This window comes from Neolamprologus multifasciatus, chromosome 16 (assembly GCF_963576455.1).
Source record: "Neolamprologus multifasciatus chromosome 16, fNeoMul1.2, whole genome shotgun sequence".
Classification (NCBI taxonomy): domain Eukaryota; kingdom Metazoa; phylum Chordata; class Actinopteri; order Cichliformes; family Cichlidae; genus Neolamprologus; species Neolamprologus multifasciatus.
Window position 1 is genome coordinate 21,543,889 of NC_140454.1, and position 27,916 is coordinate 21,571,804.

At 40.0% G+C, this 27,916-nt stretch overlaps 2 protein-coding genes across 3 annotated transcripts; one reads left to right on the plus strand and one right to left on the minus strand.

Moving 5' to 3' along the window:
- The first annotated feature begins 2,434 nt into the window (after positions 1-2,434).
- LOC146500797 (thioredoxin domain-containing protein 6-like) lies at positions 2,435-18,751 on the plus strand. The gene is made up of 16 exons (XM_085136474.1): positions 2,435-2,650; positions 2,732-2,789; positions 3,031-3,134; positions 3,250-3,321; positions 5,617-5,733; positions 6,724-6,808; positions 6,947-7,029; positions 7,134-7,226; positions 7,736-7,890; positions 8,157-8,353; positions 8,558-8,702; positions 8,799-8,906; positions 10,681-10,832; positions 10,927-11,071; positions 12,042-12,292; positions 18,657-18,751. The coding sequence occupies exons 1-16, from the start codon at positions 2,618-2,620 to the stop codon at positions 18,716-18,718; spliced, it is 1,860 nt and encodes a 619-aa protein (XP_084992600.1). The 5' UTR covers positions 2,435-2,617; the 3' UTR covers positions 18,719-18,751.
- smarcal1 (SWI/SNF related, matrix associated, actin dependent regulator of chromatin, subfamily a-like 1) lies at positions 14,602-26,923 on the minus strand. 2 transcript variants are annotated; one of them, XM_085136470.1, is made up of 17 exons: positions 26,215-26,923; positions 25,761-26,106; positions 25,130-25,180; positions 24,755-25,015; positions 24,612-24,662; positions 24,337-24,520; positions 24,016-24,166; positions 22,038-22,199; positions 21,880-21,945; positions 21,239-21,379; positions 20,548-20,766; positions 17,614-17,684; positions 17,296-17,398; positions 16,748-16,930; positions 15,669-15,769; positions 15,369-15,465; positions 14,602-15,264 (listed from the first exon to the last, which is right to left on the minus strand). In XM_085136470.1, exons 1-17 carry the CDS (start codon positions 26,518-26,520, stop codon positions 15,079-15,081), a joined length of 2,679 nt encoding a protein of 892 aa, XP_084992596.1. In that variant the 5' UTR covers positions 26,521-26,923; the 3' UTR covers positions 14,602-15,078. The 2 variants fall into 2 exon arrangements, with proteins under 2 accessions (XP_084992596.1, XP_084992595.1); XM_085136469.1 differs by having other exon boundaries at positions 26,188-26,922.
- Positions 26,924-27,916: the final 993 nt, after the last annotated feature.

Here is a 27,916-nt window from a genome sequence, read left to right on the forward strand (position 1 = left end):
CAACTCAATCACTGGTAATGGCTGGTAAATGTCCACAAAGGTATTTTTTATTTAATTTTTTTTTTTTGTTTAATTTTATTTGCAGCATAGCAATTAGCAAAACAATTCACAGGGCCTGTGTATACCTGGGCTTCATAGGCCGTCCCAGAGAAGCGACATCTGTTCCACACCCACATACCATACAGTGGGAAGATCATTTATTTACATGACAAATGTAGCGCAAAATCATCTATTACACGTCAACAGACTAAACCGATACAAAGGACTTTTCTGTGCATTTTCTGGTATTAAACTAGTAAATAATTTCTGGTTTTGCCATCTGCTTATGTTTCTCCACCATTATCAATCTACTGCAATCAAACGCAACCCACACAGGTTGTCAATGTTAAACTCTTGATATATGCTTACAGCTCCCTACAATAACAGCAAGCACAACTTTGGTTTGACTAATGGTTTGTTTGCGTGGCAGATAAGGATTACCCAGAACCACAAAAAAACCCCAAAATTAAAGCTTGACAAAATGTTATTTTCTGGTAATTACAGATGGTGAAGACACAATCTAACTCTGTACATAAGAATCGATTAAATCCATTAAACATATTCATTAAAATGTAGCTACAGTCACTTTGCTTGTGCACCTTAATCTGCTAACTACATGTTTATCCAGGAATACAAAGGACCAGATGTACAGTTTGCTATTAACTTTTCCTAATGCAGACATGAATACACTGGTGATTTGCTAACTTACTTACTGAGCCTGCCTTCTTACACCACATAAATTAAATTCACCTTAGAAAACTGATTGCTATTTTGAAAACAGACTGCAGAGTCTCTATATACCATACCGTGCAGCCTTCACAGCCAAATAATTAGAGAATATACTGTATAATTTTTCTTATCTTATTGGTTTAAAGGTCTTTAGTATCAACATACACATATTTTAACCTCCTAAGACCCGAACTCTTTCATGGCATGCATTTTTAATTTTTCTTATCTATTTGGGTTGATTGGGACCTGATGAATGTAAAAACAAAGAATTACCTTTTCTTTTTTTTCTTTTTTGTACCTAATTTTGGTTTCTGAGAAAAATGAGATCAACATATGAGGACATTCATTTTAAATTTTGATAGAATAGTGGCAGTATAATGATATCAGGTCCTTGTAGAGAAAAATTAGGTATTTTGGTCTAGACATCTCAAAATGTGATGTCCACATATGTGGACGCCAGGTCCTAGGAGGTCAAAGTACAGTATTGTGCAAAACTCATTAACCACCCTTATTTCTTAATATTTTCTTTCTCCATAAAGACTATTGGTGATTTTAACCAAAAATTTCCCAATTTCGATGTTTGACTTTAGACCCTTTGCCACCAATTTTCAGTCCATTTGTTGTGTAATTTGGCCTAAATACCCCAGCCTTTTCTCCCTGTTTCAGTTCCTTAAAAACACAATAGATGGATCAACTTAAGGTTCAGATGGATCTCTCATGTCCTGTGTCAGGTATTTGCTGGACCTTTTCCCAGTTTTAAAGGACACGAGTATACTGTTCATCTGCTGTAGATAGTGTTTTATGTCTGGCATTTCTTCTTTGTTCCTCTACTTACCCACTTTCCTTTAAAGACACACCGTACAAACCATGCTGAGATATGTCAAGTTTTTGACTTAGGTAATCACCTTCGGTGCAAAAATACTATTTTATGCCTGTAAAACTGTGTTATCTTTGCCAGTATTTATAGATTCGACTGAAGAAATTGTAACAAATGTGTTTTTTTAACAACAAGATGTCGGTAAAAGAAATTCCTAAAGATATAATTTAAAATTGGTTCTTAGTTCTCTGTTATGTGTAGACACAAGACTGGTTTATCCCCTGAGCTAGGTTTCCTTTTTGAGCTTGAATGATTCATAGGTCAGTGTTAAGTGGCTTGACAAATTAAAAAAACAACACAAAGAACTGAAGATTGTATAAAATAGTCATTGATTTAGACAGTGGTAAGCTCACAGTGTTTTTCACTTTGATTTAGCTTTTCTGCTATTTTTTATACTCAGTGTAATAACATTGAACCCCTGAATTCCCCTTAGAGGACGTTTTATATCTTGTATGAACCTTTGTAAACAAATCAACAAGAAAACAGATTATTAATTATTGATATAGATTATAATACACATGAATAAATAAAAGCTTACGTGTAACACAGCGGTAGCTAAGCTCCTGTGCTTTTATTTTTTTCCTAATGAGCCCGCAGGGTCCGCTTATAGAGAGGTTTTTCTGCAGTTCTCCATGTAAAAACTGGATCCAAAAGTTAAACAGGTTTGTGTGCTTCCGATCAGAGATGCCTTCTTTTTACTGCCGTAATACATTAACCTGGCAGGAGGAAAATGCGGCCTGCCTTAGCATTAATTATTGAAGATAGTACAACAGTCTGAGCCTGGGATGACTCCGGGAAGCGGAAGGCGGCGTTGCTTAGCAACCAAGGGGCCAAACAAGCGCGAGCACCATTTCGGCGTGTTAGCATTTTAGCTAATTAAACTTTATCCTTTTCTTTTTAGCATATTACTCTGCGCTCAGTAGTTTTATATTTTTAGTTTAAATATATCGTTTAGGTTGACCTACGAGTCAAATGGCAGGAAAGAAAAAGGAGGCAACGCTGCAGGTTGTGTTTTTGTGATTTTGTGTTTTTTTTTAAGCTACTTTTATCATCCCTGGGGATAACAGTTTGTCTTTTCATATCCAGGCTTCCGTCACAAACCAAGAGCAGTGGGAAGAGATGCTTGCAACCAAGGGTTTAACAGGTAAGACTTTCATCAGTAAAAGAGCTGTTGTCCTAATAAAAATGAACGCTAGACGAGAACTGTTGTAAAGATGTTACAGCGTGATGTGAAGGACTGCTGGCATCGTCGTTACTTATTTGCTGTGTTCTGCTGCCCCCCTGTGCTCAGTGTGATAATTGTACCAACCTACCACACCTCCTTTCTGTCCTCCTGTCTTGTACACACACACGCACACAATCAGTTGCTGACTCTCTCATTGCAGTCGTAGATGTGTATCAGCAATGGTGTGGTCCCTGTCGTGCTGTGGTTAGTCTCCTGCGAAAAATAAAGAATGAACTGGGTGATGACTTGCTTCATTTTGCCACAGTAAGAAGATTCAATAAAAATATGAAGAATTTAAAATTTTCAGAGAAGGACCTTTGAAATTGTGTGTGTGTGTGTGTGTGTGTGTGTGTGTGTGTGTGTGTGTGTTTTGGTGCAGGCTGAAGCAGACAGCATTGATGTTTTGGAGAGGTATCGAGGGAAATGTGAACCCACCTTCCTCTTCTATGGGGTGAGTGTGTGTCTGTGTGTGTGTGTGTGTGTGTGTGTGTCGCTGGCCACTCTGTTAGGTATACTTATTCAACTGCTCAGTAACACAACTATGTAATCAGCCAACCCAATGTGCTCAACACAGGAGCAACTTAGGCAAGTAGGCGTGGTCAGAATGACATGCTGAAGTTCAAACAGAGCTTCAAAATGGGGGAGAAATGTAATTTAAGTGACTTTGAATGTGGCATCGCTCACAATGGAAAACTGGAAAAATGTTAGCTGGTGATGTGAGGGTAGGGTCAGAATTAGGCATAAACAACATGAAAACATGCATCCATTCATCCTTTGTACCAACTGTTCATTCTGCTGGTGGTATAATGGTGTGGGAGATATTATTTTGGCACACTTTGCACCAACTACTAACTGTTTAAATGCCACAGCCTACTAGAGTATTGTTGCTGACCATGTCAATCCTTTTATGACCACAGTGTATCCATCTTCTGATGGTTGCTTCCAGAAGGCTAACACATCATGCTCAGTAATCTCAAATTGGTTTCCTGAATACGACAATGAGTTCTCTGTACTCAAATGGCCTCCAGTCACCAGATCTGAATCCAATAGAGCACCTTTGGAATGTGGTGGAATGAACGATTTGTATTATGGACGTCCAGTCAAATCGAAAACTGCAGCAACTGTGTGATGCTATCATGTAAATATGGCCAAAAAAACTGAATTTATGCCATGAAGAATAAAGGCAGATCTTAAGGCAAAAAGGGCTCAAACCCAGTACTGGTAAGGTTGTATATGCCTAATAACGTGGCTAGTTGGCTATATGCTATATAGTTGACTGTATAGTTCAACAACAAAATGTGTGTTCAGTGCTTTATTACTAAGATAAGATTCAGTATACTTTTCTTATCCCAAAGGTTGCAAAATTTCTGTATTAAATTAAGCATAATCTCAAATGTATTAGCTTAAATATGTAGAATTGTATATAGTTAAAAAGTATCCAATATAATGACAAAACACCTTTCAATAAAGATGAATACTAACTTTAAAATAAAAATAAAAAATGCAATAAAACAAAGAAAAGTAAACCTATAAATCAAATATTAAATGATTGTTAATAATTATATGAATTATTTAATTAAATAAAAGCTGATTAACAAAGTGATATATGTGTGTGTCTCAATTTCAGTTTCAACATAAACAATATAAAACAAATAAAAATACCTTATTAAAAGTATACAAATCAAATATCAGATGTCATCACAGTGGCTGAATATAGGATTTTAATGTCGCAAAATTGGCTTAGTAAACACAGAGTGTTAGCATACTATTATTCTGTGCTAGACAGGTTTGTGTGTTTTTCTGTTTTTTTTTATACACAACTTCTGTCTCTAGTTATTTCAGTCTATTTCAGTTTATGATACCTGTAGCCTGTAATGGTTAGCCAAGTGATCACAGAACACAAAAAAAACCCTTTGTATGTACAATATTGTCATGTGTCCCACCATGCTGCAACTGACTGACTGACCAAGGCCAGGCTATTGGCATGCTGGATGCTGGCATGTGTTGCTGCAGTCTTGTTCATGAGAGCACCATGTCTGATCCGACTGTTCTTGGTGGAAATCTGACTAGATGGCAGTATCGAGATGAGGTGCTCCAGCCTTTACTTGTCCCATTCTTGCAGCAGGAAAATGCCCAAACCCACACTGCCAGAGCCATGCAGGCCTTTCCATATTAGGAGCATATGCAGGCATTCCCTTGCCAACATTCAGTCTTGTTATGGGTGATCGTTTGCATCACATAACCATCTTCAGGTACATTCTCACTACTGGCAATGTGCTTGGTTTAATTGAAGGTGATGCCTAGCCAGCGCAGCCAGAAAACATGACACCACTCACTTGATGTATATTAAGTGAATAATTAATGTACCTAGACTGTTCTCACATGGGACCAGCATATAGATTTTGTACTTGCAATCTGGCTGGTTAAAGTTGAATATCTCAGATGCAGCTGAAATTTCAGGCCTGTAGTTTGTGTGTGAAAAATGCTTTAGAGCCATGCCCCCCTTGCGGTGAAAAAATATTCTGTAAATTAAATATATTCTGTTGAAATATTTATTTGTCTGATCGAAATTACACTTGTCTCTAAGCTTGTTGCTTAGACTCTTTTTTAAAAAAATTTAAATATTTTTGTGGATCACTTACATAGGCCTCTAAAGCCTTTTTGTATCTCACCATTTTATAAATACTAAATTAAATGTAAAAAAAAAAAAAGTTAACTTATTACTAGGCTTGTGTTGAATGAACAGGGTGGGGAGCTGGTGGCTGTACTGCGTGGGGCAAATGCTCCCATGCTTCAGAGGATGATTGTGGAGGAGCTAGCCAAAGAAAAGCTGGTCCTGGAGCAAGGTGGTGAACGCAAAGTGGTGAGGAGCTCATTATACACATTCACACATATTTCTGCCAGAACAATAGAGTGTTTCTCTGCAAACATGCTGCCTTGTCACGGTTTGTTAAAGCATTAATATTAATTAATTTTTCTGTTCTAAGTAAAGTAGTCCATAACAACGTGACAGTAAGCCAGCGTGTATGTTAGCAGTGCTGAAAGCAATGTGACTAAAATCAAATCAGTCTGTGTTTATTTTATTATTTACCCGTTTCGTTTTCCTACAGTAGTATTTCAAAATTGCTTCTGTGGATGATGGCTTTTAGCCACTTAAGTCAAGCAGCAGAAAATATATCAGCAGCTCTTTTTTTTTAGGTGTTTCTTATTTACTTTTGGACATTTAGAGTAAAAATACAACCTAATAACCACCAAGTTCATGTCAGAATCCTGTCAGCCTGACACTGATAGTTGTGTATGAATTAGTCTTTTGCTGCATCTCAGTGGAAAACAGACAGCCTGCACTCTTTGCACTGTCACATAACAAATTCCAATAAGTATGGTTTAAAAGGCTACCAGTTGAATGTATTACATTTATTTGTTTGTAGGTTATTTTTATTAGAATTTATTAGTCGCTTGGCGAGTTAAAATAACCTGTACAGGGCCCTGGGAGAAATTGGCATTTACTAATAATTTGCAGTCTGTTTGCTTTCTGGACTGCAGAGAGCAGTTGGTTTTCCTGAAAACAGTGTAATGAAGTTGAATATATATTAAATTGTATCCGGCTAAGTAAAGATTTTGTTTAAATGAGATTTGGAGCAAAAATAACAAACATTTCCCGGTTAGAACCTAATGCTTTACTGTTTTTTTTCTATATCTTATGTGACTCTTGGGTGGAAAATAAAGCTTATAAAGCCATGTTAAATAATACTAAAGCCACCATTAGCCATAGCTGTAGTTTATACATACATATGTAAAGACAGACATGTTTAGGGATTCATTATTTTTATTTCCTTTGTTGTGTCTTTGTTAGGTGAAAGATAATGGTTTGACAGATGAGGAGAACAAAGAAGAGGAGGAGTTGCCACAGCATTTAGAAAATGAAGAAAGTGTAATTGGTACTGCGGAAAAATATAATTGGCAGTATTTTCAGCGCTGATGTTACTAATCATTGGTGTTTCCTGTTGATTCTGTGGAATATTTTGCATTCTGTCAGAATTACAGATCATCACTCAAGCTCCTCTCTTCTCTTGCAGTCCCTGCCAGTAAATCCTACACAGTTGCCATCATTAAACCAGACGCCGTTGCTCACGGCAAGGCAAATGAGATTATTATGAAGGTACATAAAGAAGATCACTGCTCACATTGGGAGAAGAAAAGATTGTCTCAAGCTTTCCTGCTGATATTAATTTATTATGTTGATGCTGATTTTCTCCTGGATAGATTCAGGATGCTGGCTTTGAGATCCTGGCGCATGAGGAACGCACGCTAACGGAGGCTGAAGCTCGAGATTTTTACCAACACAAAGCAGCAGAGGTGTGGTATAGCGAAATAGAGGGGAATGGTATAGAATAACAAAAAGACAATTCTTCTCACAGACAGAGGCTTATTGCATAGATTGACATTCAAGTCAAAGTGAGGAAAACTGATGATGATGCAGTGAATGTTTGTGATGTTAGCCAGGGCCATTAATATTCTGAGTCAACATACCGGTAGCAGAGCAGTCACGACCAGTGCAAAAATTATTCAGTTACTTTGCTACACATGACACATCCATCTGCATTTTAGCACGGGGCTCAAAATAGAATTGCTGTGTAAGCAGCTTTTTTTTCCTATTTTGCTTATGGTGCTGTTTTTGATGAGACCAAATTGTTATAGATACAGAAATTTAAAATATGTGAGAAAAGCCTGGGAAATACTACTGCTGAGAAAATAACAAATGTGCATGAGTTGTATATGTATTTGTTTTTGCAGGTTTTGTATTCAGTGCATTAACATATGTGTCTGTGTCTCGCCTGCTCTTTGTATGTGTTGATGGTTTGTAGGCGTGCTTTGAGGATTTGGTGCAGTTTATGTCCAGTGGTCCCTTCCATATTCTAGTACTCTCTCAGGTAGAGGGATCTGCAGCCGTTGTACCAGCATGGCGTGAGTTTATTGGCCCAGCAGACATAGAAGAAGCCAAGAGAGAAAATCCAGAAAGGTTAGTTACTGGAAATTATGCATATGATCCAGTGTCATTAAGTAAATTATAATTTCTGGGAAGTACAACATTTGTTTGCAGCATCGACATTTATCTCTGTTGCTGATTGCAACAGTGCGAAACAATCTGGAGTCTGGAAAAAGGAACAAAAAGCACATTGTCGCCTGCTCCATCAGACACACCCAAACATTATGCTTCTCTCTGGTTGAGCACCAGCCGAGCAACCATCTGGTCTCCTCTCCTTTCTCCCCCCTGGCTTCCTGCAGCTTGCGGGCACAATACGGCACAGAGACACTGTTCAACGCAGTGCACGGTAGTGAGGACAGCGACCAGGCCAGCAGGGAGCTCGCCTTCTTCTTCCCCAACTTTCGGACGGCCTCAGTAATGGAGCAGGATGGGGAGGAAGAGCATGTGGAGAGGACACTGGCTCTCATCCGCCCCGACGTTGCCAGGGAGAACAGAGGTGGGGCTCATGCCAAATGCACAAGTACACACGTGGGCAAGCACAGATACACCTTCAATAACAGCTCATATTAACAGCGAGACTGCTCCTTGACTCCTTCACCAAAGGTGTTGAATGACACTGTACAATGCAGTGAAAATGCACATGCTTATTTTAGGTAGACTGCTATGTTTTCTTTTTTATTTCATATCCCTGATTTTGCAGAAGAGATTTTAGATCACATCCACAAGTCTGGCTTTATAATAGCGCTTCAAAAAGAGGTGATGCTGTCAGAGGAGCAGGTCAGACAGTTTTACTGTCAACGTGTTGAGGAGGACTACTTCCCTGCACTGCTCCAAACCATGACCAGGTAACTTTCAACAAACTGTATAATTAATCCAGAGATTTTCTTGTTTTGTTTTGTTTTTATACTCCAGATGATTATACAACATGTGTATTTTTACAGTGGGCCGGTGCTGGCTTTGGCTCTTGCCAGAAAAGGGGCTGTAAGTCATTGGAAAACCATCCTTGGTCCTTCTGACATCAATAAAGCCAAAGAGGAGAGTCCAGACTGGTGAGTAATGTGCACCACAGTGAGGAAAACTACCAGCAGAAAAGCAGTGAAGTTTAAAAAGCTAATCTACTGTCTGTCACAGATTCTAACAGCTTGTTAGAGAGAATTCAGCACTCTTTTCACCTCTCTTTTTATCCTTGTCAAGAAAAATTTCAGAAAGAGCCAAACAACACAAAATCAGCTAGATAAGTGGTTCTTAAAGTTGGGTGCAGGGACTCCCTGGGTGTCTTTGAGTCTGATTCTGTCTGATTCCATTGTAGTCATTGAAAATGGAAAGGGACAGGCATTTATAAAGCACTTTCTAGTCCTGCTGTCCACTTAAAGCCCTCCAGACTGCAAGCCAAATCTAACCACACATTTACAGAGATTTAAGCACATTTTCTCTCATACACTTTCATCCACCTCACAACCATGACCAGTTTAGAATCACTTATTAAATGTAAGTATGTTTTTTGACCCTGATCACACTCACACTCTTGGGTGAGGTGTTTCAGGCATGCCCCACCGGGTGCAGGCCCCGAGGCAGACCCAGGACGCACTGAAGAGATTATATCTCTCGGCTGGCCTGGGAAAGCCTTGGTGTTTTGGTCTTCTCTGCCTAGGCTGCTGCTCCTGTGACTTGGCCCTGGATAAGCAGAAGAAAACAGATAGATGGATGGAATAGAATTTTAGCTCTGTAAATATGTAGTCAGTCATTTTACACTCCACTGATTATAAATAAACAATTTTTCTGAAAAGTTGATGGTAGAGGGGCATACTGGGAAATATATCACTCGTACTTTCTGACTTTGCTTTAATTTGTGCAAAATGTGTATACAACTTGTTGACATCCACTATGACTAACTAACTAAAAACAACTTTTTTTCTTTATATTTTTATAGAGTAGATCCTTGGAAAAGCAACATTTTAAATTATGTTTTAAAAGTCAAAGAAAAGAAGTGACTCTAAAGAGGGAAGAGAGCAGGATGAGTATACTTTGGATCTGAGTAGTGTTTTCTGTTTTTTTGCTGAGTAGTTTGTGTTTGAATGAGGAATGATATAAATGAGTAAATTGACTGGTTCTTACATAGTGCTTTTCTACTCTACTGGAGCACTCAAAGCGCTTTATACAACATGCCTCATTCAAGCATCCATACAAACACTTTTTTATGCCTAAGTGCTACCTATCTAACATTCATATACATCTGTACTTTGATGGATGCACTACCGACATTTCAACTGCATGTTTGGTACGATGAACCCGTCCAGTCTGTGAAGACCTGTGGCTTATGCGCTTCTCTCTTTGGCTTCATACAGACATTACAGTGTCTTTATGCTACTTTAGCAAAGCTAAATCTGTTTTGGGATTGTGGTAGCCTCAGTGACAAAGATCTTGAGTTTATATAAGATTAGATAAATTGTCCATTCCCTGACCCATATATATCTGCTCCAAGACATTGTTAAACGATGAACATTTTCTTTTGCAGACGCATGAACTATCTGTATTTATTTTCAAACAGTAGTGCTTTGACACAATTAAATATTGTCTGTTGTCTTTCTCTGTCTGCAATGCACCATATGTTTCTGTGGTTTCTAACTGGAGTGGAATCAAACAAGGCAGTCTGAACAGAAGTGAAGAAAATTACAGTTAAATTACACAAAAATTACTCATTAAATTACATCCTTTCCTTTGAAAATAATTTCTGGAAACCATGAATACTTTCTTTTAGACGTGGATGGTGCCAGACAGTACAATCACACTTGTAATTTACTTCTTTGTTTCCCTCGTACTCAGTCTAAGGGCCCAGTTTGCAGTGGAAAATAAGCCTATCAACCAGCTCCACGGCAGTGGAAGCCACGAAGAGGCAGAGCGAGAGATCAGCTTCTTCTTCCCTAAACAACAGACTCTGGCAGTGATCAAGCCAGATGCAATGGAGGAACACAGAGGTCTTTTTATGTTCATTTGTAACGACACAGAAATGCTTGACATTACTTTTGTTTTGACATATTTTTCATATATTTTTGTTCCTCATTCTGACAGAGGCTATTTTGGAGGAGATTCGTGGCCGAGGTTTCTCTGTAACAAGGCTAAAGGAGACTGTGCTGTCAAGGGAGATGGCTGAGGAGTTTTACAAAGAGCACAGAGAGAAGCCTTTCTTTAACCAGCTGGTGGAGTTCATGTGTCGGTTAGTCTGCTCTCGAATACAGCCGCCAGAGCAGTGCAAAGTGACTACAGCATACCTGCCCTAATTCCTGCTGCCACTCCAATTTCTAATGGCACTTTTAACAGTAATCTTAGCAGATAAGAATCAAGGCAGCCTCAGGCGAGTGGCTGCGAAATGCATCTCAGTTTCATTCTTTGTCCCACATCGCACATCGAGATTTTAGAACTATCTTCCGCTCCGATTAGCTCCTTCACTTGGCTGTTACACAACTTCTTGGACAAAATGAGAGAGTTGAGTGCAGCTGGTCACAGCAGCCTGAAAAAATGTCTTCAGTGCCTCAATATTAGCTCAATTTTAGCCTTAATTATGGATTAATCGTATTAATATATGCAATAAGGATGGCTATCACATGAATCTAGAGCTCCTCCTTGAATAGCTTTTATAGAGCTCCAGAGCGTCAGTAACAGCTATTAACTGATACACATTTTTACGATATCATCTTGCCGGCCACATTTCAGTGTAAAGTAGTCCTAGCTACATTTTAAAATATAGTTATTTAAAGCCTAAAGAAGTAGCATCATTTAACCTAGATACCCGTTCTGGCCCAGTTTTAACAGAGACACCTGCACATCGTTTTTTACCTGCAGTGCACCATATTCATCCTTACAGTCAAATGGTGCTTGTTGTAACAATAGGAAGTCTCCCATTGTTGCCCTAGACAATTTAACTGCATTATTTTGTGTGTAATTTCAGTATTAAAATAGTATTTTGTCATGTTTGTTATTATATTTAAAGGTTATATCAAAGGCAGCAGAAAAGCTGGCCTCGTATATTTGGTTATCCAAACTTTCCAAAAACCAGATGCATTTCTCTGTCTTTGCATGTTTGGAATCATATTGCCAAACAAGATAGCTTTACAGTAAGACAATCCTTTCACTCACTGTGGCATTTTCATTACAGTGTGTAAATATCCCACAAATGTTTGTTTCAGGGGACCCTGTATGATGCTTGTCCTCACTAAGGAAAATGCAGTGGAGGAGTGGAGGGCCATGATGGGTCCCACAGACCCGAACAAGGCAAAGGAAGAGTCCCCAGAGTCTCTGAGGGCTCGCTTTGCTGCAGACATCCTCCATAACTCAGTTCATGGTTCTTCCAACGAGCAGCACGCGGAGGAAAAGATCCGTTTTATCTTCGGTGACATCAGCACAGATGCGGAGCTCACCAGTGACGATTCCATTTCAGGTGACCATATAATGAGAGTGAAAGTCTTTACCATCTGTCACACCATCTGGTTTCCTCTAAATAACAATTTTCAGCTGATTTTTTACATCGATTTTCTTGTGTTAACTAACTTTTTCTTATCATACTGAAATAAATCTTTTTTTTGTTCATCTTTGGCTAAAGAGGAAGTAAAAGCTGCAGAGAAAAACACAGAAATTATATAATCTTTGACTGAAGAAATCTCCAGTAGCAGAGTATGTACATAAAAAAGAAGGGTATCCCAATTCAGGGACTTGACCCTTTAGAGTCTGCACTTTTGCAGAATTTAAGCTGCTTTCGCATTGATGAGAAAGCCATAGAGTATTTTCATCACTTTACAAAGACAGGGATGAGGTATTGGTATCTGTATGTCTACTGACTTTATTAATGGCCATTTTTCTGTGTGTTAGTCAACAATGTAGCTATAGAGAGACTGAAATTGGGACACCACAATTACTGTTTACTGCGAACACTGAGTAGATACATCTCTTTACAATGACAATCAAGATTACTTGCACAAGAAGAGGCGTCTCTCCTGACTGAGAAAACTAATGCCACTCATCTCCATAATGTCACAAACAGCTGCTGGAATTGCGATGCAAACTGGTGCTACAGCCTCTCTGTGTGTAGGGAATGAAGTAAATCTTGATTGAGTCATACCATCTCATACCTGCGGAGGAAAATTGCACCTCCAGTGTGCTGTATCTTTTTTCTGTTGCCATGTTTTTTAATGCATAATTAGGATCAGGGGACAGAATCTTGAATCTGTGTGCAGCCCATGTTTGATAAATTATGAACACTGCAACAGTGTTGCTCAGCAAAGCTGTTATTACTTATTAGCAGTGATATTTAGAAGAGTTATCTTCAGCATCCCTCTTTATTTTGCAGATGACCCACAAACAGGAGGAAGCATCGATCCAGAGCTCTCAAACTGAATCATCACACCTTGTGTTTTCTCTTCTATTATAAGCTTAATGTGTAAAATCGTGGGAACAACAGAGCGCCTGTCATTCTATGAATCATGAAATAAACAAGACAAATATATATCAGACTTTTTACACCTTTTGTAGGTGGCGTATCAAGACGGCACATTCAAGAAACACTGTAGAAGTGGAGTCGTGTTCGCTTAATACCGCCGTCGACAGTTTGATGGCTCTCTCAGCTCACATCAGCAGCCGCGGGCTACGTGACTAAAACCAGGATAGTACAATCACCAAAAAGCGACTGACAATTTCAGTGTTCACAGAATCCTTTAGTGAGTACACTGTGCCACTATCAGTACCTTAGGTTGTCTCCTGTAATTTACTACCACAGTGCTGTGATAATATTAACAAAATGAAGGTAGTATAAAGAGTGTTACTCCTGTTTATTCAAGGGGTGAGTACAGGGGACCGTAACAGAGCAATTAGGCTCGAGTTTTTTCCTTTTACCGTAATTATTGCGGGATATTGCTTTAACAATGGGACATAAATTACACACTGAAGCTACCTTAATGAGGTGCATGAATAAAGAAAATATCTAACAGCTCTAAAAAGCTACATAATTGTTAGTATTAGGTATTCCTTGCAGATCATTTGAAAAAGGATTTCAGAATTCAACCACCTGGCAACCTCCAGGACTGAAAAATGAAGGCAACATGGAAAAGGAAAAAAACTGCAGTTCCTTTCGAGGCTTGTCCTCCCTCTTAAGGGTGGCTCCAAAAGTAAATCAATCCCCATAGCCTCTCATGTTAAAATTGCTGATTTCAGCCAATTAAATAACATGCTTTCATCCTTGTATGAAAAATTGGTGTCTGGTGGCCTGTCCTGGGTGTACACCTCCACTCACCATATGACAACCTGGATAGGCTTCAGCCCACCCACAACCCTGAGTGGGATGATCTGTTAAGAAAATGAATAAGGAACTAATGTCCCTGTTCATAGTAAATGCACAAGGGCAGTGAGAAGCTAAGGTTAAACTCACCCATTTGGGGACTGTTAAAGCTTAAAATTAGGGGCATGGCTACTTTTACTAACAGACAGGCCAACATATGCTGCTTCCAGTTTGTAGTGAAGGTGCCTAATGGAGCGTCTCTAGTGGAAATATGTGACTCATAAGACGGCTTAGTATGTGGTAAAATTAAAAGATCCACATAGGCTTTGCTCAGTTTTGGTGAGTGAAACAAATATTTTTATCAGTCTCCTACTTAGCTCTAAATAGTTTATAGATGCTGCTCTAATCTAATCTGAGTCAATGAACTGGACTTCTTGCCCATCTTAGTTTTGAGTTTCAAAGTTAAACTTTGGTTGTGCTATTGTATTTGGAATTGTCTGTACTGTGTATTAGTTTATGACTTATCTTGCTAAAAAAAAAAAAGACTCATCATTTGCTGATAATTTAGCACGCCACATTCATGTAAATTTGGTCATTTCTGGCTTCAAATCAAAAATTCATAAACTAACAGTCACATCACAGGTGGTAACATCCTTCTTTTACATACAGTCTATAAATTTAAAACCTTAAATGACTATATTTTAATCCAAGTTAATCTGAAGTATCTTGAAGGAGTTTAAACATGTAACCTGGCCACCATGCAACTTAAAGGATGTCAAAAGGATGGTAGAAAAAAATCTTCACATTTTCCTGTATTAGCAAAACAAAAAGATTTATTATAGTTTTCACCCATTAAAATAATTTTCAACTCAATGCAGGCATGATGTAGCTGAGATGTAAGACTTGGCTTTGCTCCATGGGCAAACCCAAAAAATTATGGCAATAAAATTGGTCAATCATCGGTCTTTGTAGACCATGGTCCACTGCTTGTCCGTACTGGTGCCGTGGTGCTGAGCAGACGTGGTTTCAGGCGGAGTGTCCTCCCAGTCATTTGCGGCCTCCAATAAGATGGCCTCATCCATGTCGTCATCCGCAGAGAATGATCTCTGGAACATCTCCATGATGCTCCTCTGGGCAGGATCCTAGACAAACAGAAATAATCAGCGTGTTTTAAAACATAAATTTATATGTAAAAACTCTTAACAGCACTATACATTATTAATTTACGTACAAATATACAGTTTACCTTGGAGTGGAAGCTGCTGTTTTCTGCAGTTTCCGAGAGGTTTGCCTCGGAAAGACCCACTTGCTCCAGGACATTCATTTTTTCCTGGATCATGGGCCTGGAATGATACATAAATAAATATCAGTCCAGCCCTTCACTCACTGTTTGTCACAATATGCACACCAGTCAGCCCACATTAACCCCTCCTCCTCCCCCTGCTGTTACAGACCAAGACTAATGAATGTTGCAGGAAACGGTCTGAATAGCCACATAAATGCCTGTAGTTGGGTCATACAGTACTTCCTCCTGATTGACACATACCATAGGTGATCATCAGCAGTTCCCTTGGCAACCAGGTAGTGAATGTTCACACTGCTGGTTTGTCCAATACGATGAACTCTATCCTCTGCCTGAATGAGAACCTGCAGTGGAGGAAAAAAAAGCTTTTTCCTTTATAGCAAAAAAGAGCAAAGGAGTTTCAGAGCTTTAGAAAATGATTCTGGCTTTTCATTTAGCTGCAGTGACCCCAAAAGGCCAAAGACTCCTCGAGAAGAAAAATCGATGAAAAATCATTATTCAAGCTTTTAATTTATCTGCCGACAGCTGAAATTAAAGCACTAGTTTCCACCTGGAACTGAAGCTGTGGCTGAATATGTGCTTATAATGAGTCACATTTTTTCTGCATTTGACTCCATATTTAAAAAATAAAAATAATAATCTAACCCGCATAAGATGTGTGTTTTTGGGAAATGTCTCCTTTCAGGTTTTGGGGGAATTTATCACATTGTGGGTATAAGAAACAGAGCGACATAATGTTTCGAAGGCTACCAGGAAAAAATAACCTAAACACATGGATGATTACTAAAACACACACTATGGCTGGGTTATAACATATAATCTAATGTCATAATGTAATTTTGTGTTCTCTGTTACCAGAAAAACTGTGGTGTTCATGAAAGCGTAGTTCCTCTAAAGGCCACTTGAAGGTAGCTTAAAACGTGAGTCAATCCCCACAGACTCCCATATTAAAATTACTCTGCTTTAGAGATTAAATTAACACATTTACTGTCTTGTAAAGAGCAGATTATTATTTATTTTTTCTTCTCGGTAACTAATTTATCTTTTCATAACAAAAGTGCTTTCATATCTTATATTTTCAATTTCCTTTCCCTATTTAAAAGTTAAATGCTGACAACCAGTATTAATACAGTAGCCCTCTAATTTTCGGATTCAGCTTGGTAGCACTAGAACACTTCTTGTTCTATATTTGATGTGTGAGCCGAGAAGCAAACCGGAGCTTTTTAAACAGCGGGATTCCAAAATATTAAAGAATGGTGTTACTGACAGTGTCATTTCAGTGACAGCGGAGTGTTTTGCAGGGACAGCTTTCCATGTCTCACCCCGGGGTTCCAGAAAAGCTCAGCGAAGATCACCAGGTCTGCAGAGTGCAGGGTTAGGCCCATATTAGCTGCAGTGATGGACAGTACCGCCACACAGGTCTTGGCTGAGTACTGAAACCTATCGCACAGTTGCTGTCGCTCCGCTGACGGAGTGCTCCCATCAATACGGATAAAACCGACATTCTGAGGAGGAAGTAAACCTTTGTTATTTTCTGAAAACAATCGCTTAAAAATAATGACTTATTGCAGCAGACAAGGATAAATCACCAAATTAATTAAATAATCCCATCCTTATTAAACTTGAAAGAACAAAAAGTCATAGTAGTAGTGCTAAAGCTCAAATGTGCTCAAAGCCGCCCACACTTGTTCTCCACAGCTACTGAAGGACTTGACCCGTTTGACGTTTACTCCCACAAAAGATCTCATCTTAGTAACCGGTTTAAAACAAACAAACAAAAAAGTTAAACTTCATTCTTCTACGTCACAGCTGCATCACTTTCCACTACTAGCCCTTTGTGTGGGGTATCATCAGTATGTGTCTTCCTTACTTTTTTCCCCAGCTCGGTCGTGATATGATCCAGGACTAATTTATGATGGGCAAACACCAGAAACTTCTCCCTCCCACACTCCAGCATGTCTATGATGTACTCCCTGAGAGGGACAGAACAACATACTGCAGAGCTGAACCATTTCAAAGAAACATTGAAATATTCAGTCTTTATCTGAAGTCTTGGTTATCTCCAGTGCGGTGCAATCATAATGCTCTGACAAAAGATTCTCTTTCATTTTACATTTTAATCTCAGCGCTCATCAAATATAAGCTGATTCGACTCACTGATCCCCACTATTAGAGGGTCTGTACTTACATAATGGCTTGTAGCTTGGCTTCGGCTGTGTGGTTATAAAAGACGAGGAGGGCTTCCTTCTCTTCCATTTTCTGAAAAAGAGATAAGGAACATCACAAGATAAGAACTGACAGGAGATTCTGTTTGATGATTTGATAAGACTGCCATTACTCGGAGGAGTACTGTGATTATGCACAATCAAGCTCAGCGACTCACTCCCATCAGGCCGTATAAACACTCCAATGAGGCTGGACCGGAGAATTCTGGGTCGTTTAAAAGCATTTGTGTGCGCTTGAGGCTCGAGGACTGAGCCAACACATCTGATTACCTTGGGCTAACTAAAAGCTTCCTCAGCCTCTTCTTAACAGATTTGTCTTTTTAGTCACAGTCTTTGTTATGAATTTTGTATTTTGGGAGCGTACAAGCAATACAAGTGACATAGACATAAAACAAATCCTACTTTTGCAGATATTGTGATATTTTATAACTACTGAAATATACACTCAGGCATTTTGATTTGGACCTGCTTTTGTCTTCACTCTTTGTGGCACATTCAACAAAGAGCTGGAAACATTCCTCAGAGGTTTTTGGTCCATATTGATGCGGATTTTTTGGCTGTGCAACCATAAATTACATGGTCAGCAACAATACTCAGCTGGTTTTTAAAGGATGCTCAGTTGGTACTAAGGAACCAAAAGGGTTCCGAGAAAATATCCCTGACACTATTGCACCACCAGCAGCCTGAACCAATGATTCAAAGTAGGATGGATCCACGTTTTCATGCTGTTTACGCCAAATTATGACCCTTCTGTTGTCCTATTTTGCTGCACCTGTGAACTTTAGCCCAGTGCTGCTGTAGCCTATCTGCTTCAACGTGTTGTATGTTCAGAGATGCTCTTCTGCACACCTTGGTTAAACATGTTGTTACTAGTTATAATAAGGAGTGGTTATATGAGTGACTTCCTACCCAGTCTGGTCATTCCCCACTGACCTCTGACATCAACAAGGCATTTTCAGAAAACTGCCACTCACTTAATAATAAATAATCACTTTCTCCTTCTCAGACCATCCTCCGAAAACTGTAGAGATGGATGTGCGGGAAAATCAGGAGTTTTGGGAATACTAAGACCAGGCCAGCTCATCTTGACCATGACTACAAATGTACTGAGCTGCTGCCATGTGATTGGCTAATTACAGTGGGGCAAAAAAGTATTTAGTCAGCCACCGATTGTGCAAGTTCCCCCACTTAAAATGATGACAGAGGTCAGTAATTTGCACCAGAGGTACACTTCAACTGTGAGAGACAGAATGTGAAAAAAAAATCCATGAATTCACATGGTAGGATTTGTAACGAATTTATTCGTAAATCAGGGTGGAAAATAAGTATTTAGTCAATAACAAAAATACAACTCAATACTTTGTAACATAACCTTTGTTGGCAATAACAGAGGTCAAACGTTTACTATAGGTCTTTACCAGGTTTGCACACACAGTAGCTGGTATTTTGGCCCATTCCTCCATGCAGATCTTCTCAAGAGCAGTGATGTTTTGGGGCTGTCGCCGAGCAACACGGACTTTCAACTCCCGCCACAGATTTTCTATGGGGTTGAGGTCTGGAGACTGGCTAGGCCACTCCAGGACTTTCAAATGCTTCTTACGGAGCCACTCCTTTGTTGCCCGGGCGGTGTGTTTTGGATCATTGTCATGTTGGAAGACCCAGCCTCGTTTCATCTTCAAAGTTCTCACTGATGGAAGGAGGTTTTGGCTCAAAATCTCACGATACTTGGCCCCATTCATTCTGTCCTTAACACGGATCAGTCGTCCTGTCCCCTTGGCAGAAAAACAGCCCCATAGCATGATGTTTCCACCCCCATGCTTCACAGTAGGTATGGTGTTCTTGGGATGCAACTCAGTATTCTTCTTCCTCCAAACACGACGAGTTGAGTTTATACCAAAAAGTTCTACTTTGGTTTCATCTGACCACATGACATTCTCCCAATCCTCTGCTGTATCATCCATGTGCTCTCTGGCAAACTTCAGACGGGCCTGGACATGCACTGGCTTCAGCAGCGGAACACGTCTGGCACTGCGGGATTTGATTCCCTGCCGTTGTAGTGTGTTACTGATGGTGACCTTTGTTACTTTGGTCCCAGCTCTCTGCAGGTCATTCACCAGGTCCCCCCGTGTGGTTCTGGGATCTTTGCTCACCGTTCTCATGATCATTTTGACCCCACGGGATGAGATCTTGCGTGGAGCCCCAGATCGAGGGAGATTATCAGTGGTCTTGTATGTCTTCCATTTTCTGATGATTGCTCCCACAGTTGATTTTTTCACACCAAGCTGCTTGCCTATTGTAGATTCACTCTTCCCAGTCTGGTGCAGGTCTACAATTCTTTTCCTGGTGTCCTTCGAAAGCTCTTTGGTCTTGGCCATGGCGGAGTTTGGAGTCTGACTGGTTGAGGCTGTGGACAGGTGTCTTTTATACAGATGATGAGGTCAAACAGGTGCCATTCATACAGGTAACGAGTGGGGGACAGAAAAGCTTCTTACAGAAGACGTTACAGGTCTGTGAGAGCCAGGGATTTTCCTTGTTTGAGGTGACCACATACTTATTTTCCACCCTGATTTACGAATAAATTCTTTACAAATCCTATCATGTGAATTCATGGATTTTTTTTTCACATTCTGTCTCTCACAGTTGAAGTGTACCTCTGGTGCAAATTACTGACCTCTGTCATCATTTTAAGTGGGGGAACTTGCACAATCGGTGGCTGACTAAATACTTTTTTGCCCCACTGTAGATGAGGAGTTGAAAAGGTACACTCAATAAAGTGTCCATTGAAAGTATATCCATCAGTTCTACGATTTCCTGATTATGTAGAAATGATTAGAAAACACAGTATTCAAATTCTATTACCTTCCTGGGTTTCAAAGGTTTCAACACCTGTGACTTACATTGCGATGTCCTTTGGCCAACTGCTTGGCTGCAGCTGACAGAGCAGCTTTCGTGCGGGTGTTGATCCCATCGATGGTCACCGTGACCACCTTGCGCTGTTTAGCGGGAAGCTGGGAAAGGACCTCAGACTTGAGACGGCGCAGCATCAGACACTCCTCCAACAACAGCTTCAGCTCTCCAAGATTAGAAGAGCCCGTGTAGTCCCAGCCCCAAGTCATCTGTAGGTGCAGTGAAGGGCAAAAAAATTAAAGAACAGGTGATAGTGGGAATGACTGGTGGAAAATAAAATGTGGCATGTCAAAGTTCAAATGTTATACTTAGAAAGAGTTGAATGTAAACGTTAAGATTTTTTCTTTCTTTTACAAAATTTTGCTTTAATAAAAGTCAAACATGTGTTTAAACACCAATACACCAGTCATAAGCTTACACTGGTTTTACAGCATGCACTAACTGTAACCTCATAAACCTGTTGTGTATTTGTCAGCAGTCCTATGAATTACTTAACCCATTTTGCAAATGCTAGATATCTCCAATCAAGAACTGGACACTTTAGAAAGTAGGCGAGGCACAGATATATCTGCTGGCTAGTCTTCTAATAGTCTCATGTGTCCTGGAGTCACAGCCACATACGAGTAAACAGCACTAAACATCAATTAGTGTGGCAGAAATTCTTTATAGTTAACAGACTACCTGTCTGGCATCACAATAGCGGATCCCAAACTCATGGAAGCGTGGAAAGAGTGTCGGTCTGACGGCCAAAATCTGAGTGTACAGCTCAGCCGGTCTGGACATGGCGGGGGTCCCCGACAGGAGAATCACTCTCTTCGCTACCTGAGGATGGAAAGACGGAGAACTCTGATCACAAAGAACTGTGATCAGAGTTCTCCGTCCCATGGACTACTCAGTCTAGTCCATGGGAGCAAATGATATATTTTGATTTGATTTGATTTGATTTGATTACATGTTTTTAATCTTGGTGGAAAAATAACCATGATATTACTGTGGAGACTGTGGATTTCGCTTAAATTGTAAATTGCAGAGAAACAGATATTTGTCTGATGGCAGAATCCCAGATCTGTTTGCCTTCAAAATTAAATCAATTGTTCAGCCAGCCTATGGGCTATCTGACACACAGATTTACTGAAATCTGGGCCTTACCTGAATTTTAATGAATGATGAGGGAAATCGTTCAAATATAATCTAATAACAAATCTAATTTGTGACCCATGCAAAGGAAGGAGAAAAAAAAACAAACAATCCTTATGGTGTATCTAACAAAATTATTAATCCCAGTAAAACATTAAATAAAAGTGAGAGAGAGAAAAAAGTACCTTCAGCAGAGGCAATGCTGCTTTACAACGAGCAGTCTTCATGTTTTTCAGAAAGTGAGACTCATCCTGCACAGAACGACACGTCAGCGAGGATTTAGGAACCTTAACCTGAACATGAATGTGAACTGAAAACAGCCATGTTTAAATAATAAGCTCACCATGATGAGAACATTGAAGGGATTTCCGGGCTGCTGTTTGTCCATCCTGCTCAGCAGGTCATAGCTGATGATGTTGATCAAACCAGACCGCAGACCGTCTTTGGCCTTCACCACTACGTTGATGCTGTCAGGAGTCAAGGAGGGAAGCCAGCGTCTGAAGGCCTGCAGGCACAGATAAAGGTTCGTGTGAGAGAGACAGACTGAAAAAACACTCTTAAAGCATCAGGATTGGTCTAACTAGCACTGGGATCCCACCAGTTTCTTAAATTTATAGCCAACATTACTTTGTGAATAACAGCTAATTTATGTTTTTCCACCACTAATAATTCATGGTAACCACTGCAAGAGTGCTCCCATTGAAAAACAATCAATCATGCAGTTTAGAAAAACTGCCCACTGACAATTCGCTTACTCTCTTGCCATTCGCTTGTCAGCCCGGTTTAAACTCATTAAATTATAGCTCCTGTGCTGTGCTGTACATTTGGCCCAAAGCACAAGACTAACAGTGCAGATAAGACCCAGGGCAGACAGAGGAAGTGTCCTTTAATGGGACGACATCCGGTGACTGTGATTTCAACTTCTGATAAGAGGACTGCGTTTCGTCCTATTTTGGGGCGGGAGGAACGGCTGTGAAATTGGTTTTGAAAATGCACTGCTGCTGCAAGTTAAACAAAAAAATAGATGCTACAGAACATAAGACACGGATGGTCACTGACACTAGAAAGTACTGAAACTGTAAAAGAAACACAGGGACAAAGAGATGTTAATATTTCAAAAAGTCAACCTTTTGGATTTTTTGACTAGCAGACCAGTTGCCACTGGTTTTCAGTGTTCCCTTTTTGGCCTGCTTCCTTTCATTAATATGGCTCACGCTCACGTTCTGCGTCAGTTGCTGTTCATCTGCTATAGATAATTTTTTAGGCCTGAGATTTCTTTTTTCTCCAGTTTCTTCTATTCTTTTGAGGCTAATAGCTCTTTGAACCACCTTGTTGGTGCAACAGTACTATTTTTCCCCTTTGTCAAACTGTGTTAACATTGGCAATTTTTGCAGACTGAACTAAAGAAATTGGAATAAATTGTGATTTTTTGTGAATATGGTAACAAAGTGTCTAAAAATACAAATTACAGTCTTTGTAGAGACAACAATGTTTCACCCCAGTGTTGTGTAGCGTCACAAAAAGAAATCCTCTGGTCAGGTACAAGGACTGGGCTGAAAATGAAGCAGTTGATACTCAAAGAAAAACTTGGCAAGACCTTCAGAAAGCCATTTTAAAAATTACATCAAAGTCTGTCTCCTTGGATGCAAAATATAAAGAAATGAGGGGTGACTCAAGACTTTTGCACAGAACTGCACCTAAGATTACAATTTCCCAGTCTACTTTTCTTTGTCCTACATAACAGAAAACTTAATATCAGTTTTATTTTTAAGTAGATAAAAAGCAAGCCATGTGAATATGTTTCCTGTGGATCTGGTAACAAATAACTGATGTTTTTCTCCGTTTTGAAAAGTTCAAGATGAAACAAGTAATCATTTAACTTGAAAAGAACTAATTAACAGTGCATTTAAATATTTGATTTCAGGATAAAACAGTCAAAGGAAAGGAGTCAAATAAATACACCATGTATTAACACCTCCACCATAAATCAGTGCTTCACAGTTCTAATTATCAAACGCACCCATGAGACAAAGAAATGGAAGCATTAAATTCAAGGCTGCCATCTTCACTGCTAAGATAAAGCACCTAACAAAGAGCAAGAAGTCCACAGGGAACCACATTAACATTCTTCAAATGCAGAGAGAGTTAAGCCGAAACCAGGATTATAATGTGGAGAACAGAGTTTGAGTCAAAGGACAGTAGAAGGATATCCTTAAGACGGCGCATGCTGACCGAACGTGACGCTATTAAATGGAAACAAAGCGATGAACTCTAGCACCTCTTAAGTAATGAGCTTATTTTTCTTTAGGCACAGTTTTTACCTCAGCCCAGGTGAATCGTACAGAGGACGGAGTCACCACCAACAAAGGCCACTCCTTTTTGTAATACGCTGCTATACAGATGGCCTGAATAGTCTTTCCCAGGCCCATGTCATCAGCCAGGAGGAGGCGGCCCTGTTTAGACACTGCAAAGCTGCAGAGACAGAAGGAAATATTTAAGATAAAAGGTCATTACTGGAATGTCTCACAAACAGTGGCTTTTAATGTGCACACATAGAAGAAATTACAAATAAATAACTATTTATTGTTATTATTGGCTACACTGCTTAAAAAGAGCACTAATGACTACCCAAAGAGACCTACTTGACTCCCTCACTCTGGAAGGGCATGAGGCTTTGGGTGAGAGAGGGGTCGATGCTAGAGAGGTCTGCGTCAGGGACGTTTAAAATCCTGGCTTCAGTCCCATCAAACCTGGCAGAGAAAGCCTGGATTATTGCCCTGGGAAGAGGCTCCACCTCCACTGCTGCTATCCCACTGAGGAGATCCACTGGGTATGGAACACAGCGCGGTAAGACAAGATGGCAAATGTAACAGGGACATTGGTAGACCTGCTAAATAAAGCCAGTGTCGTTACTCACTGAGTCTCTTATAGTCCTCGAGTGAAAAATTCCACTTTCTTGTTTTCATGTCTGCCACAGACAAAACAAATCTGAGATCAGAAACCATAAAAGCAAAGAGACTGTCAAAAAAAACAAACATAATCAAATAAAGCCACCATTACCGTAGTTCTTTGTTGGCATTTGCTTGAACGCTGCAATGACATCAACATGGTAGCCAATGTCCACCTCAAACTTTGTCTGGGACACCAGAATGCACTGGCCCTGCAAAGTGGCTCCGGGCTTCTGCCAGCCATTACATAACTTGAGCAGCGCTGCCAGGGCCGTGCCGTCCCGAGCTCGGCTGGTGGCCTCCGCCACGTCCACCGCTTCCATTCCCTCCAAAGGTCTCAAAGACACCGAAGGAATGGCAGCTGCTTCCTCCACTGCAATACGGGGTCAAGAAAAAAAGTAATGATTTGAGACAGAGTTTGTTTAAAAACAGCAGCGTGCATGAGTTGAGCTCCTGAATATGGAAGATCCTGTGAATACTTCCGTACTTAGCTGTCGGTAGTCTTCCAGACTAAAGTTCCACATCTTGGTGGCAGGATCTAAGGCAGAAATTGCATTTTTAATTTCAAAAGCCAGCAAAATCAGTATATAATACAAAATAACTATTTTTAAAATTGCTAATCATCCTATATAGGATTAGAGATTTATGTTCATAAAAGAAGATAACAGTTTTTACAGTTTTTGCATTAACTGTTTAGGAATTACAAACATTTTATATATAGACTAATTCAAGCAGAGAATAATTGACTGGCAAGCAGTTTTATGGCCAGGTGAGGCCTGTTCCCTTTTATGACAAAAGAAACTGACATAATATCTAAAGCTGATCCAAAGTGTTGAATTTGTGCTGTAATTTTAAATATGACATCCAAAGAAATCTCAGTGCAGTGAGGGAGGCCAAGTGCATATATAAGAAAAACCCAAGAAAACAACTTGACAGCATCTAACCAAGTCCGGTCGAGGTCGGTGTCACATTGTAAATGTCTAGTCACATGGTTGATATGACTGTATACCAGTGGCTTTTGGTGGTCTTCAAGAGTAACAAGCACTAAGGGGCTTTGCACAATTCACTGAGTAACATATCAGCTGCAAAACAGCACAGTAGGCATCTCAAACACTTACCATAGTTTTTTGAGGGGATGGACTTGAAAACAGCAATAAGCCCTGCATGGTAGCTCACTTCTACCCTGAAACGATCTTCTGTGTGAGGTACACATCTTCCCCTTACAGAGATGGCAGGCTTTTTTGCAGGTACGACATTTGTAGAGGTGGGGTTAGAGGAAAGCTGTGCCACTTGACTCTGAGCAGGTTTACTGGGCTGCTTGTAAAATGAGCCAACTGCACCTCCGGAGCTGCTTGATGAGAGTTGATGTTTGCCCTGAACTGGCCCCACGGGGACGCTTCCTTCAGGAGACAAGACGGAGCTCCTCAAATGTTGACTTACCAGAGGAATTGAGTTAGTAAGAGTCTGCAGAGAAATATAATACGAAGCATTATAAAACTATCCTCACCGACAGTAAATGACTGCACATTTAAGCATAAACCAAACCTGGTTTGAAGATGCAGAATTACACACAGTGCTTTGGTTGAAGTGGCTGCCAGTGCCAGACAGCTGCTGCTGACTTTGGCTCTGTGGTTCCCTTTTTAAGGGAGGAGGGAAGCATTTTGGTCCCGAGACTGAGGTTTCTCTGTGCTGAACTGAGGCAACAGGATCCGGACTCTGTTTGGGGAGCTGTGTTTGCACTGAAGTACTTTTGGAGCCTACTGAGGGCTTAACATTGGTGCTGTTAGCCCGTCCAAGTCTTTGGGCTCGTCTTTCTAAAGCCTTCCGCCTGTTCTCCTCAATCATTCGCTGTTGCTCTGCCGTCAGCTGATTAGACATGTTGACAGCTAGAGCTATCTAGCAGACATCGGCTACAAGACAGACACCCTACGTCTGCAAAAAGGTGATCTGTGTAGATCCATGTTGCCTTTTAGAGCTACTAACTTCGTTTTGTTTAACGTTATCTGTACTGTTGCTTCTGTTGCTAATAGTAGCAGCTAGCGACCCTAATCTGGCTGCTAACAGTCAAACTTAGCAACATAATATTATCGGAACAACCACAGTAGCATTACAGATACTTGAACTTTAAGCCGTCTGAAGCGGATGACCCCAAAATGCAATCTAAAAACAGCGAAGTCTGCAAGAATATCGTCAGCAGAAACTTTTAACGCTAGTTTACAACTTCTTGGTTCAGGATCTGGCGCGCAGGAAGTGACGTAGAAAAACAAGCCGGCACGTGCAGGTAGTGAAGGCAAAAATAATCTACTCTTAACGTTATCAGAGAAACTACAACGACTACAGGGACGTTTTTATTGCCATTAACCACGGCTTTAAAAAATCATTTTGTACTGATAAAAACCGCGAATATGTTAGCTTAAAAACACAGGAAAATATTTATTTATTTTGCAATTTGTGATTCTCCACTATGAAGGTGACGCTATTGCTACCGAAGTTTACGTAAAACATTAACATTTGTCTCTAATTATCAGTTGATGTGAGTATTTTTCTGCTCTAGTAAGCACATTTTGTTAATAATTCTTACATAAGACATCTAGTTAAAGAGAAAATGGAGAGGTTTGGAGGGAGGGGTTATGCTGTTATGCTGACTTTAGCTCAGTATTTCTATAGTTTGAATTTATCATTTTCTGCTGGACCATCTCTAATTTGCCTAAACATTTTATGGTCGAAAGTTTAGACGTATAAAATGATTTCTTCTCCAGCCAGTGGAGGAGCAGTCATTCACAATCTTACCTTCATATATCAACTACATTTCTACATATTTATTTTTAAAATACCCATCCACCCACTTTCTGGCTTTTTTTTTGTTTCTCCACACATTGTGTTATAACCAAGGACATTAGAAGGACTTAAATGCAGTATGGTGGATAAATAAGTTAAACAGATTTAATGTCAATGGTGAGGTCACATCTATTCAGACTTTGATTATTTTCCAAGGAGTTCCAGGGTCAAGTAAGCCCACATATTTATTTTCCACAGAATACTCTCCACAAACATCTCCAAATTTTTAAAACTATGGCTTCTCGACAGAAGAGGGATTATTGAGTTCAAGAACAGCAGAACATGTGAACAAAGCATCAGGAGATGAACCACACTAGAACAGTTCATGCAACAATCGGGGATCGACCGGCGCACTTCTTCAGCTTTAAATAGCAGATGATGATGAACAGGTGAGGAAGAAGGTGCATGAGCCCAGAGGGCAAAGACCCCAGGAGGA

Excerpts from the sequence above, each read along its gene's own strand:
- LOC146500797 (XM_085136474.1), top strand. The coding sequence starts at position 2,618 with ATGGCAGGAAAGAAAAAGGAGGCAACGCTGCAG. Across the intron at positions 10,833-10,926 it reads TGCAATGGAGGAACACAGAG|AGGCTATTTTGGAGGAGATT; the intron begins GTCTTTTTATGT and ends TCATTCTGACAG. Across the intron at positions 12,293-18,656 it reads CAGTGACGATTCCATTTCAG|ACCATCCTCCGAAAACTGTA; the intron begins GTGACCATATAA and ends TCTCCTTCTCAG.
- smarcal1 (XM_085136469.1), bottom strand. The coding sequence starts at position 26,520 with ATGTCTAATCAGCTGACGGCAGAGCAACAGCGAATGATTGAGGAGAAC. Across the intron at positions 25,181-25,760 it reads CATCCCCTCAAAAAACTATG|ATCCTGCCACCAAGATGTGG; the intron begins GTAAGTGTTTGA and ends TTTCTGCCTTAG. Across the intron at positions 21,380-21,879 it reads CAGCATTGCCTCTGCTGAAG|GTAGCGAAGAGAGTGATTCT; the intron begins GTACTTTTTTCT and ends TTCCATCCTCAG.